The sequence below is a fragment of the Equus asinus genome, chromosome 8, assembly GCF_041296235.1.
Source record: "Equus asinus isolate D_3611 breed Donkey chromosome 8, EquAss-T2T_v2, whole genome shotgun sequence".
NCBI classification, from domain to species: Eukaryota; Metazoa; Chordata; class Mammalia; order Perissodactyla; family Equidae; genus Equus; species Equus asinus.
Window position 1 is genome coordinate 76,754,167 of NC_091797.1, and position 13,162 is coordinate 76,767,328.

The following is a 13,162-nucleotide window of genomic DNA, read 5'->3' on the forward strand; positions in this document are numbered from 1 at the left end:
ATGTTAGCTCAGGGCTAATCTTCCTCCAAAAAAAAAAAAAGGTCAATGTTACAAAGGACAAAGAAAGATGTTTCAAATTAAAGGCGATTAACGAGACGTGATAACTCAATGCAACACATGACCTTGAATGGAAAAATCACATCTAGAGAGGACATGATTGGGACGAGAGGGAAAGTGAACACAAACACTCTATTAGGTGATAGTATTGTATCAAATGTCCTGAATTTGGTCATTGAATTAAGGTTATGTAGCAGAATGTCCTTGCTTTTAGGAGTTAGTACTGGATCTCAAGTGGAGTGCAAACTCGCTATCTACTGTTCCTGAGCACAGCAAGGCTGTGACGTGCCTTACGGAGAAAATACCCGTTAGGTAAGTGTCAGTCAGGCACAAGTGACAGTGCTATTGGCAGTGAGTTCCCTGTTAATGAGTCAACCATATATGTTAAGTAAGGTGTCTTTAAACAGAAACAGACCTAAAACAAGCTATGTGTCAATCGGTTGACAAAAATGTAACTGGAGGCTGGCAGGAACCTAACCCCGTATTTCCCTTAGGAGCAGTGGTTCAATATCCACTAATTCAGTGTTCACAGTGATTTTATAGAACAGAACTACTGTGAATAAGAATTGACTATATATATATATATATACACACACACACACACACATTTCAGTTACTATTCATGCAACTTTTGCATAGTTCTGAAATTTCTTGAAATAAAATCTTGAAAAAATCTGCTCAGAGGCTCACCTGATTGGGGCACCATGAGAAATAGTGCCAGGCAGTCGAGACCCAACAGATACAGACACAAGAGGAGGCGTCCCTTGTGAGTATATTTATGTGTTCACACACACACACGCACGCACACACTCGATGCTGAACGGGGAGGGAGGGGTCAAGACGGAAAGGACAGGAGGCATCCAGGTGGCACTGGCACGGGGGAGGAGGAGGGACAAAGGGAGTGTTTGTCCCCGTTCTGGCTCCCACCGGTGGCCTCCTCACAGGAGGTGAACCTGGAGCTGGAAGAACAGGAAGTGCTTATTCTCTTAGAGGAAAGTTTCAAAGTGCAGTAATTTCTCTTAAAAAATGAAGCCTCTTCCCTCCACTCTGCCCTCTGATGAAAACCCAGCCCCGTGTGCAGGCTGTCCTTGAGGCTGGGGCAGGACAAGGTCGTGGGGAAGGGCGTAAGGCCAAAGCTTTGAAGTACCCACACTTGGGAGGGCTTAGGCATAGTGGCTGCCGGGTGTCAGGGGGTGGTCCCCTCTGTGGTCCAGCTGGTCCTGCAAGCGGGCGAACTCGGCCAGCTCGTTTAGCTCCTGGAACTGTCGGTCCGTCTTATGGCTGACCAGTGAGCGGTAGAAGTGGACAGCAAAGACGATAAAGACCAGGCCGAAGGGGACCATGATGGTGGTCGAGGCGATGGCTGCGGCCTGGCCTGGGGTGATGCCGCTGCTGCTGATGTTGGCAGCTGCCCCGTCAGCTGGGGGCTTGCCGGTGGGCCGTGTCTGGCCCGGCTGCTTCTTGAGGGGCAAGAACTTGACCCAGCAGAGCAGCACGACCTCAGCCAGGAAAAGCAGCGTGCCTATGACAGTGGAGAAGGCCCAGGCCAGCTCGATGTGGCGGTGCATGCGCTCGTGCGGCGACTCCTTGACTGAGTTGAGGTTGTGCACGTTGCTCACCGCCTCGATGTTGGGCAGGATGCAGGTGCTGATCATGAGCGCAAACAGGTGCACGGCCACCAGGACCGTGGTGCAGGCGCTGAAGGCGATGAGCAGCCCGGGCGGGTAGTCGTGGTCAGCATCCAGCTGCACCTCCACCATCGCCACCTGGGAGAAGGGGAGAGCGGGCTAAGCACCAGGATGGTCACAGCCCACAGAGCTGCACTCAAATCCTGGCTCTCCTCCCATCAAGCTCTGAGACCTTGGGTAAGTCACTTGGCATCTCTGAGCCTCAGTTTCCATATCTATATAATGGGGAGAATAAGACCCACCCACTTGAGGCTGAGAAGCGGCTGAAAGTATTGGTGAAGAAAGCAGGCTTGGAGCCCAGGCTGCCTGGATTTGAATCCCAGTTCTGCCACTCACTAGCTGTGTGTCCCTGGGAAAGTCGCTGAACCTCTCTGAACCTCAGCTTTCTTCTTTGTAAAATAGGGATATCATTTAACAATTAAACGAGAGCTCCTGGTACATGGTAAATGCTTCCCAAATGGTAAGCACTACAATTACCACCCAGCCAGGTATTAAAAACCAACCACCACAAATAGTTAAAATGCTAAGTTTTATGTATATTTTTATGATGATAAAAAAAGTCTGCATTAAAAAAGCAACCAACAACCCCTTCCCTGTTGGCCCCCACTCCCATTCCCAAGCAGAGGCTTCTCCTTCACACCCTGCGGTTGGGGGAGAGATGAAGGCCCTCCCAGGTCACACCTAGGCCCTTTCTGAGAACACAGTGCACCAACCAACAAGGAACCAGGTGAGGCTTCCCAGAAGAGAAGGGCTCCAGCCGCCTGTGCGGACAAGCCCTGGGGCCGTCTCCTCCCCCAGTCCCGGCTCTGGGCTCAGGACCCCAGGACTGATGCACTGGCTGCTCCCCAGTTCCCCGAGACCCGTGGATCCAGGGTCACCACATGCATGCTCCGGGCCTACTACCCGCTGCTTCTCACCTGGGCCTTGCGAAATACCCCCATGTGAAGGAGCCAGCTCATCAGATCCGGGCCGGGAGCAGCGGGCAGTGGGCACACTGCCAGGGTCAGCCTGCCGGGGCAGGAAGGACTGAGGCAGCCAGCGCCAACGGCAATACCACTCAGGATAGTGTTTGCTCCGTATGTGCCAGGCTCAGAGCGGGAGATCTAACGCCAGCCCCACACCAGCCTGCCCTGATCTCTGCTTACTCCTGGGAGGGAAGTGGGCCCCTTCCTTCCCCACCAGCTCTCCTTCTGCCCGTGACGCCTGACCCGGTTCTCTTTCATGTCTTGTACCTCCGCACCCTTCCTAGGGCCCGGAGAGGCAGTGTGGGCAGTGGTTAGGCGCACAGGCTCTGGAGCCAGGCTGCCTGGCTTTGAACCCTGACTCCTCTGCTCTTTATTAGGCTGTGTGACTCTGGCAAGTTCCTTTGACTTGCTGGGCCTCAGTTTCCTCATCTATAAAATGAGAATAATTTTATACATGAGTATACAAGAGAATACATGACTGAGGGTTGTTGTGAGGATTGAGTCAATCCACGTAAAACTTAGTGCCTTGCACCGAGTAAACCTTCAGTGAAAGTTCACTTTATTATGATTATTATTCAGTTTAGAAACGCCATCCCCAATCCCGTTGTCTCTATCTCGAATCCTCTGGGGTTTCTACCCTCCTGCTGGAGGGGCACGCCTGAGCTGAGAGAGCACCAGGGCCAAACCGGCAGGCCTGGGTTCTGGTGCCGGAACCACCCCTGCGCTTCCCTGTGACCTTGGGTAAGACCCTCCCCTCATATCTGCAAAAGGAGGGGACAGGCCGAGATTAAGGTCACAGTGTAGAGCTGATTTGGGGTCCAAGACCTTTGAGAACCTGGTGAAAATAAGGGACACGCTCCTTAGAACACCCAGGCGTATATATTCATAGGACTTTTCTGACAGTTCCAATGACATCCACAGACTTTTGCCTAGGAATTCCCACAAGTGATGATTGTGTAACTTTACAGCCCAGGAGTTTACGAAATGTTTCAAGCTCATATAAATCCGGGGCTGTGCCATTAGGATTTCAACCTCTTTTAAGATCATTCATGGCCTCAAGCCAACGCTGAGAATTCTTAGTATGTTCGGGTGAGGGACACGGGGCGTCAGGGCCGGCCACAGGGCATGGAGAGTTAAGGGCCGCATCCCAAGGCCCCTTGGTCTCTGTCCCCCGGGCTGCCCACACTGGAAAGGGGGGGCAACCCCAGCAGCGCGTGCCTCCTGCCACCTCCCCACCCCCAGCACTTCCTCTTCCTGTTTTGGCCTGCTGCCCCGGAACCTGAAACCAGAGAAGGGACAGGCAGGAGAGCCTGCTGCTCGGCTGCCCCTGCTCCACTGGCTATTTATTCACTCACCGGAAACGTCCGGATCCGTCAGGTGCATCAGGCCCTGAGCTGGCCGCTGGGGGTATATATAGGGGGGGACACATACAGGTAATGCTCCCACCCTGTTCCCTCACCTGGAACCGCTCCCTCTATATAGCCATGAAGAGTAAACTGGCTCCTCTACTTACAAAGCTGGTGACCTTGGACAAGTATTTCAACCACTCTGTGCCACAGCTTCCACATATACAACAAGGGCCTACTTCTTGTGGTTGATATAAGATGAATTAATGCATACAAAGCCCTTAAAACAAGACCTGGCATATAATAAGCTTAATAAAGTGTCAGCGATTATCAGCAACATCATTAGTCTTCTTTTACAAATGAAGAAACTGAGGCTCAGAGAGGGGAGGCTGGCGGTGCCAAAGGCTACACTGCTGCTGAGCGGAGGATCTGAACTCAAGTCCACCTGGCTGGAAAGCTTGTGTGCAAAGGGGGGAACAGTACTTCCCTCACATGGTTGCTACCACAGACTAAATGTCTGTGTCCCCCCAAAACTAACACACTGAAATCCTAACCCCCAGTGTGATGGTGTGATTAGGTCATGAGGGTGAAGCCCTCAAGATTGGATTAGTGCCCTTATCAGAGAGACTCCAGGGAGCTCCCTCGCCTCTCCTGCCATGGAGGACACAGAGAGTGAACAGCGTCTATGAACCAGGAAGCCGGCCCCTGGATCTTCCAGCCTCCAGCACTGTGAGAAATACATGTCTGTTGTGGGACTGTGGGATTCTGTTAAAGCACCCACATGCACTAAGGCAGTTGCTGAGGAGATGACATGAGGTCTTGACATGTAACTGTTTAACACAGGGCCGGCCCACAGGAGGCACTCAACAAATCTTAGTTAAGAAAAAAAACACGGAGCTTGAAGTGGGAGAGAAATAGCCCCTGGATGCCCTCAGCTCAGGCTGGAGAGAGCAGACCCCATGTGCCCATGTTCCACCCCTTGGGATGGGTGTGGGTCTCGGACCCCCACTCTGGGCCTCACCTGCTCCATTCTGAGGCTGCCCCAGCTGCAAACGTCGGGCACAAGGAGAACGCGAGCCCCAAACCACACCTGGCCAGACGGCCACCTCAGCAGGACTGAAACCACCCCCTTTACACACCATTCGTCACACCCACAGGCTCCAGGGCCAGAAAACATAGCTGCCAACACACACCTGGCCTGGGGACACCAGAACGGGCCAGCCTTCCCTGAGGTCTTGGGCTGGGGGGCTCAGCCTGTGACGCTGGGCCCTCTGAGGACAGGGAAGGGGCCTGCTGCTGTGCTCTGGAAAAAACCCCATCACCCTCGCAGGACCCTACAATTCTGGAACTTCGACCACACAGGCTGGCTGTAGGACCAAGCTCAGCGCCATGGGGCTTCGGAAAGGAATGGTTCAGAATGAGAAGAAAGGAACGGATGGCACGTATCCTGGATCCTGATGAAAAGTGTTCACAGGAATAAAAGCCACTGCTTTTTCCAGAATGCTTCCCGCTTGGGAAATCTCACCCCGGATATAGAGAGTAAAGTTGGGGGCCTCACGGAATCTGGCAGGCGACTCCCAGGGCCCCAGCTGAGTCCCAGAGAGATCAGATCAGATTGCAAGCAGCCTCGCAAGGTAAATATAGCTGGAGCGCTGGGCCCGTTAACCCAAAATAAAATAAACAGCTCCCAGCCAGCCACGGGCCTCTTTGAACCTGGCCACACGGGTCCTAAAGGGGTAGGAAGGGCAAAAGACCGCCAGCCCCCCCCTCACGCTTGTCTAAGAACTCCCCAACAGGGGACTTGGGGATGCCAATTTTCAAGCATGAGCCAAGAAGAGGGTCACGTGATTTTGCAAAGGGTAGGGCTTGGCTGGCTTTGCCAGGCATTTGCCCACCACGCCCGAATGCCAACCACCTCTCCTCACTCCTGCTGGGCTCTACGGAGACCCCGGCCACCTGGCGCCTGCCTGGAAGTCCAGGCCCTTCTGAGGCAGCCCTCCCACGCCCAGCCTGACCCCAGGGCCCACAGCTGGGAGACACAAGTCTCCTTTCCCAAGCCCAGGCTTCTCTGGTTCAGTCTTTAGGAGGGTGGGTGGCTGCAGCCTGGCACACAAGGGCCGCCAAGCCGCAATCACCCAGGGTCACGCAGGGCCGTCTGAGCCTGCCAGCCCATCTCAAATGCAAACCGTCTATTAAGAGGGGATTGAGGCATAGTCCAGAGGTTTACAGACTCTTTGACCACTGCAGTCCAGTACTCCAAAAGTTTCTATAAATAGATACGCGCACATGCATAAGAGAAACAAAAGCTTCCCCAAATAATATTTATCCTGAAAGCCCACTAATAGCAGCCTATTCTTACAACACTCCATGCATGCTGTTTTTTATTTCATTCCATTCTTGTTTCATTTAAACCAAGACCCAACGCTGGTTGTGACTCACTGAATTTATGTCATAAGCCACTAAGTTGAACCTGCAGCTGGGGGGTTGGGGGGAGAACAAGCCTAGACTTTCTCTTCATCTGGCTAATTCTGACTTCGTCAGGTTTGCCTGGAGGACCTTGTGGCTCTGCTGGAGAGAAAGCAGGAAGTCAGACAGCAAAATTCCTGCCCCAGGGAGGATGGCAGACACTAAGCATTTAGGCAGATAAGTATTTTACGACTGTGATAAGCGACCTTCAATTATGCTCCTCCACTATCGCACTTACCAAACAAACGTGCTCTAAAGACATAATTACAGGTCTGCTTCCACTCTGCTCCACTTCCCTTTGTTTCTCCAGCAACTAGAGCTGGACCTTGTCCCACTAGGGACCTCAGGAAAAGATCGTTGAAGAGCTGACCTTACTTATAGGTATTTCAGCCCCGGGTCTCTAAATCCTGTGTGACCCACTGGAAATCAGAAGACCGTATCAGAGCTTCTAATGACATTATTTAGCTCATCTTTTCAACTTTGCAATGTTGTATTTTTATGTATGTTTTAATGCACATGATGTTTGATTAGAGCACACATATCATACATAATATGTATTATATATACGTACACAGACACATAACATAATACATACGCGTACAAATACTGAGGCTAGCATGAACAATTTTTGGGGAGGGTGTGCACTCAAAAGTTTGGAGACCACCGCTTAGACCAGGGGTTGGCAAACTGCAGCCTGAAGAATGAAGCTCTTGTAAATAAAGTTTTATTGGGACACAGCCACGTCCATTCATTTACCTATCAGTTGTGGCTGATTTGAGCTAAAATGGCGGAATTGAGCAGTTACCACCCAGACTGTGTGGCCTGCAAAGCTGAAAATATTTACTATCCGGCCCTTCCCAGAAAAGGGTGGCCGATTCCTGCATTAGAACCATGCTCCCGAAGAAGGCTGTGAAATCACAGGCCCAGGAAATTCTCCTCTGAAGAAAACAGCGTGTGGCCCTATCAGTTTGAGAGGTCCCTGCTGGGGAACACATTCAAGGCTCCCCAGAAGGCCTATCAGGGAGAAGCCTCCTGGCTTCTGTTTAAATGTTCTCAGTTTTATTTCTCCAAGGGAGCTCCTCCTCTCCCCAGCACTGATTGCCATAGGCCACCTGGGGAAGCCTTAGCTTTCTCCTTCATCAGCCCCGGACCCAGCAACCAGCAGAGCTCAACACAGATCCCAGTGGAAAGTTCTAGAAATGCACCACCAGGCACTTGTGAAGTTTTACAAGAGGCTTCTCAGCTAGGCAGGGAGTGTCCTCCCCTCAGGGCATTCAGCAAAATTCCGTTTCTACACAGCCCAGAGTGCAGAGCCGCACACCCAGAAGACTTCAAAGGCCCAGTTGCCGACCAGCTAAGGTGACGGGTGAGAGGTTGGTTGAGCAGAAAAGGTTCCAAGTCAGACAGACCAGGGCTTGAATTCTACTAGCTGGGTGATCTTCACCTCTATGAGCCTTAGATTTTCTATCTATAGTACACGACTTTAAGAGCCTTCTGATGATTCAATAAGAATGAAAGAAAAGGGGGCTGGCCCTGTGGCTGAGTGGTTAAGTTTGCACGCTCCACTGCGGTGGCCCAGGGTTTCGCCAGTTTGGATCCTGGGCGTGGACATGGCACTGCTCATCAAGCCATGCTGAGGTGGCATCCCACATGCCACAACTAGAAGGACCCACAACTAAGAATATACAACTATGTACCAGGGGGCTTTGGGGAGAAAAAGGAAAAAATAAACTCTAAAGAAAAAAAAAAAAGGAATGAAAGAAAAGGGTCCAGACTCATGCCTGGTGTTCAGCAACATCATCATCATTATCCCAGAATTCATCATGTAACTCCTCTGCTCCAAAACCTTCAATGGCTCCCCATTGCCAATACAAGAGTTCAAACTTCCTAAACAGCTAGGCAAGGCCCTCCACTATCTTGCCTGGCTAGACTCATCTTTCTCTACTACTCCCTACACACCCTCAGCTACAGCCACATCAGCCCCTCTGCCCTTCCCTGAGACCCTATAATTTCTCATCTTTGTGACTTTGTCCCAGACACCTCCTCTGATCAGGGGCTCTTCCTCAAGCCCTACCTCTACCACCCTCAAGGCTTAGCTGGAATCATTCTTCCCAATCAGTTAACCCTTATAAAGGCAGTCCCAACACCATGGGAACAAAGGTAAGCGAGTTCCCCGGGTACTCAGGCCAGGGATATTCTAAGTGCTCTGCAAATGCTAAATCAGTGAATCCTCACACCAAACCTATGAGGTTGATACTATTATTACCCCCATTTTACAGATGAGGAAACTGAGGCCCAGAGCCATTAAGTGGCTTCCCCAGGGTCTCACTGTTGTAAATGGTAGAGCCAGATCTGAACCCAAGCTGTCTTACTTTGCTCTCCCACACTGGAGCCCCCCAGCTCCGCCCTACCCAACTCTGATGCTTCCTCTCCTCTAGCAACGGGGCTACACTACAGGCCAGAGCTCAGCAGCTTACCAGCCAGGTAACCGTGAGGACGTCACTCACCTAGGATGAGCACCTACCCTCACGAGACGGGTCAACAATACTTTGCACAGCAGCGAGCCTACTGCACGAGCCCAGTTAACAACAGCAATGATTACCATTAGTATCAGCAACGTGATTGGTAACTTCTTACTCTCACTTCCATGCCCACCAAACTCCGAACACGTCACAGGCTCAGTGTCTTATGATTTGAGTTCTTCCTTCCAACTCATTTTCAACAGAAATTCCAAGAAACTTCTAAACCTGCTCTGGAACCTGGGAACAAAAGGGTGCTAGCGGGCAGAGAACTTGAGGAGGCAGATAATCCAAAAATAATTGATCCCAGGTCGTGGAAGGCATTTTGTTTACAGCAGCAGGCTGACCTTCCCAATTATCTTCTGCTTAGGCTAACATTACACTCTGCCCTCCCCAGCTAACCAAGATGGCCATGCGTGCTTGCCACGGTCCTGTAGGGCACAGGGCCAAGCTGAGGCTGGCTGCCTCTCACTGAGAGGTAAACTGAGGCACGGACGGCATGGATCATAGCCCATGACAGCATCCTCGGCTCAAGGGTGCAGGATGCTGATCTTGTGCTCATCCAGGGCCCCCGGTTTTGTATCTTTCATTGGAATCAATGCTGAGCCCAGCCAAGGCCTATTGTTTCTAAAAATGCTGTCAGGAGCAGGAATCTTGTCTGCACAGTAGAGGGTCCAGCTAAGGTATACACCATCAGATCCTGGAAATTCCTCAACCCTTCGTGGGCCCAATCTGGCCTCATAATGAATCCTTATGTAAGTCCATGAAGGAAGAGGATCTGTGCCCCCTTCGTACACATGAGAAAACTGGCCCCCAAAGAGTAAAGCTGCTTGTCTGAGATCCCATCGCCAGGCCCTTCCACCCACGGTGGTGGTGGTGGGGGTCAATCCCCTCCAGGCTCTTGGGAGATTTTCCCTCCATCTCACCTGGTGAGCAGGTGAGCCTCCCATCCACACCAACTCCCCCACACCCTGGAGATCAAAGGTCATCTCAGTTCCTCTGGTTTTCCAGGTCTCTAGGAAGGAAGCCCTCCGGGGGCAGGAAGTTGTTTGTGCTGACTCACAGGCTAAAGGGGAGCAGTCCAGGAAACTTGCTCGCTCTGTTTCCATGGCACTGGGCTGTGCAGCACCCCTTCCTCTCGGAGGCTCACTCACAAAGCTGGGTGTCTGCGGCGGGGGTGGGGCATGGGCACACCTGCCCTGCTGAACCCCACTCTCTGCCCGAACCCCATCTTTCTCATTGATTTCCAGACTGATGGCAAACGCAGTTACCGTCTTGTAACTGCTTCACTAGAATGGAGGCTGTCACGGGGTTCGGCCCTTCCCTGCTGGCAGAACTTTGGGGATTCCATCTTGGAGCCAGGAAGCCTTCTCCACCCTGGCTGGGGAAAGTAAAGGTCCCCAAGAGACAGTCTGGGTGAGCCAAGGCCCACCCAAAGTTGCTGGCTGCCCCTGCCTCCTCACACTGTTTTTAGCAAGAGGAAGAGGGAGGTGACATTTGATTAAAAGGCCTGGCTTCTTCGGGAGGAAGACAAGACTCAAGAAGGCAGGGTCCTCACTTCTCCTGGAGTGGGAGGGGGCCTGGGCAGCTATGAATTTACGATCCCAAGAAAAAGGGAACAGGCATGGCACCTGATGAGCCCTGCTGCGGGGAGCTGACAATCGCTGATGTCACTCCCTTCCTCTCCCTTCCTCTCCCTTCCCCCAAAACATAAAATTTTATTTTGTTTAAAAGAAACTTTTCTGCTCCATTTCTCACTCCCTAGAAGGCCTGGTCCTAACATGTCCCTGGCTGGATATCAATCAGAGCTCCATACACCACAAATGGCACAAGAGCCTAACTGAGTTCTGGATGCCAGCAGAGCCGGGTTCAAATCTCCCTCCAGCAGACTAGCTGGGTGGCCTTCGGGCAGTCCCATGACAAGACTCACCTCAAAAGGGTGGCTGAGGAGTATGGAAGTTAAGGAACCTATGCAGTGTCTAGTACACAGCAGGTGCATGGTAAATGTCAGCTATTCTTTGAGATTCTTCAGGCACAAGGCAGAGATGGGTGGCACAGGATCTGGGACTGACAGAACATAGGATGGAATTCATCATATTGACCTAAACCAGAAACTAGACTCCCACTCCCTTGCACATGCACACACACAATCTCACCCCCTCTCAAGGGCTCCCTCAACTTAATTCTTAAAGTCAGAGAAACTTCTGAGCAGCAGCCTTCACTTACAGATTCAGAAATCAAGGCCCAGAGAGGGCTCTGCTTGAGGTCACACAAGCAGCAAGTGGCAGGGCTGGGAGAGCTCTTCTCCACACCCGGTCACCTGGCCTTTCCACTGTGGCTGGTGTGCTCTGTGCCTGCTCAGGCTTTCTAAAAAGTTCAGGCTCCACTGCACCGGCCCACTTGTTTGTAGAACTCAGCGAGAGGACCAGACACACTCCCTTCCCAAGAAAACAGAAGGGTGCAGCCACGCCCTCCCTCAAGGCCAAGGGCTCAGCTCAATCACTGGGAAAGGGAGGAGAGCTCTAGGCTAGAGACCTTGGGTGGGGGGGGCTGACCCCATTCAAGAGAGCTGATGTCACCAAGAAAGTGATAATAATCAATTGTTACGTAGGGCCTAGTCCCAAGATTCCAAGATTCCAGGCCTTAAGGCATCCCCAAGGCCACTTCTCCGCCCAACCTGTGTCTCACCCATCCCACCCATCAGAGGCTTGTTTCTACTCTAGCTCAGCAGGGCAAGGGGAGAGGAAACTATGCCAACCCCCTAAATCAAGAAAGAGCCCATTCAACAGGAACATGTCCCACCCTCCTCCCCCACACCCAGTGACTCAGTGGCAAGTTTCTGGGGAAGAAACTGAAAGTGAGGAGTGGTTGTCAGCACAGCAGGCTCAGGCTCTCAGAAAATGCGGTGGGAGAAAGGGTGTCAGGAAATCCCCTCTACCAGGTAATAAAAGAACATGGCCAGCCTCTTCTGACCTCAAGTGTGGGGGCACAAGACAGACAGCTCAGAGGTCCCTCTCTTCCCACCTCCTGACACCTGCTCCCAAGGAGATCAGACCCTTTGTGTCCTTCCTTTCTCCCTGAACATATGTGGGACGGTCTTCTTGCACATCTACTTCGAGGATCCTGCTGTTTCTCTCTCCTTGCTGCATCGAGCTTGCACATCTGAAGGCACCTGAGCCCCTCAACCCTGGACATTTGTATGGTTTGTCACCCTCCCAATTTCCCAAATCGGGTATCACTTGTCGCTCATCTGTGCTCACGTCCAACACCTCTGGTCCCCTCCAGGGTCCACGAGTCTTCTCCCAGCTCTTCCCCTCACCCCAGCCCGCCTGCTCCCCTGTGGGCCCCATCGGGGCTGCGGGAGGGAACAATCAGGACAGGAGAGGGGGCAGGGCAGGGCGGCCCGAGCTCACCATAGCGAAGCCAGAGAGGAGAGCCGAGGTCCGGCTGGAGGCTTTGAGCTTGGCGCGGCTCAAGTAGAGCTTGCGCCAGGACAGCGCCTGCATCGAGTGCTCGTTGAGGCTCATCACCTCGGAGTAACTCTGGCCGATCCAGTCCGGGTAGGTGACTGCAGGAGGAGGAGGAGGAGAAGGCGGCGGCGGCGGCGGCGGTGACGACCCCGGGGGCTCTCCGTCCCCGCTGCGGCGCCGGCTCCGGCGGCTGCCGCTGTTGCTGCTGCCGCCGCTGAGGGGAAGCTCGGGGCTGTTGCTGCTCGGGGGCGGGGCGGGCTCCGGATGCATGGAGCACGCTGCAGAGGCGCGGGCTGGCCCGGGCGCCTGCGAAGGCGGCGGCCCCCACCCCACGCCGCACCTCCGCCTCCGCCTGAGGCAGCGACCGCCTGCCCCCGCGCGGGGCCGGCCTCCCGTGGCCGGGCGCCGACGACAACGACGAGATCGTCAACGCGCCTGCAGCGCCAGCTCGCAGCCCCGCCGCGCCTCTTGCAAAAGCCCGGGGAGCCAGCAACGCGAGCCTGCGCGCGAGCCAGCGTCCGGATCCCGGGGCCCGGACCCTCGGCGCGCGCCGCGATTGGCTGCCGCCCCAGGCTGATTTGCATGCGCCCCCGCCCACCCCGACGCCCCGCCCAGAGGAGGTGGGCGGTGCCGGCTCGAGTCACGTGATCC

At 53.3% G+C, this 13,162-nt stretch overlaps 1 protein-coding gene across 1 annotated transcript; it reads right to left on the reverse strand.

The window, feature by feature from the left end:
- Positions 1 to 70: 70 nt before the first annotated feature.
- LOC106842218 (calcium release-activated calcium channel protein 1) lies at positions 71 to 13,033 on the reverse strand. The gene is made up of 2 exons (XM_014858600.3): positions 12,455 to 13,033; positions 71 to 1,823 (listed from the first exon to the last, which is right to left on the reverse strand). Exons 1-2 carry the CDS (start codon positions 12,779 to 12,781, stop codon positions 1,221 to 1,223), a joined length of 930 nt encoding a protein of 309 aa, XP_014714086.2. The 5' UTR covers positions 12,782 to 13,033; the 3' UTR covers positions 71 to 1,220.
- Between the last annotated feature and the right edge of the window lie 129 nt (positions 13,034 to 13,162).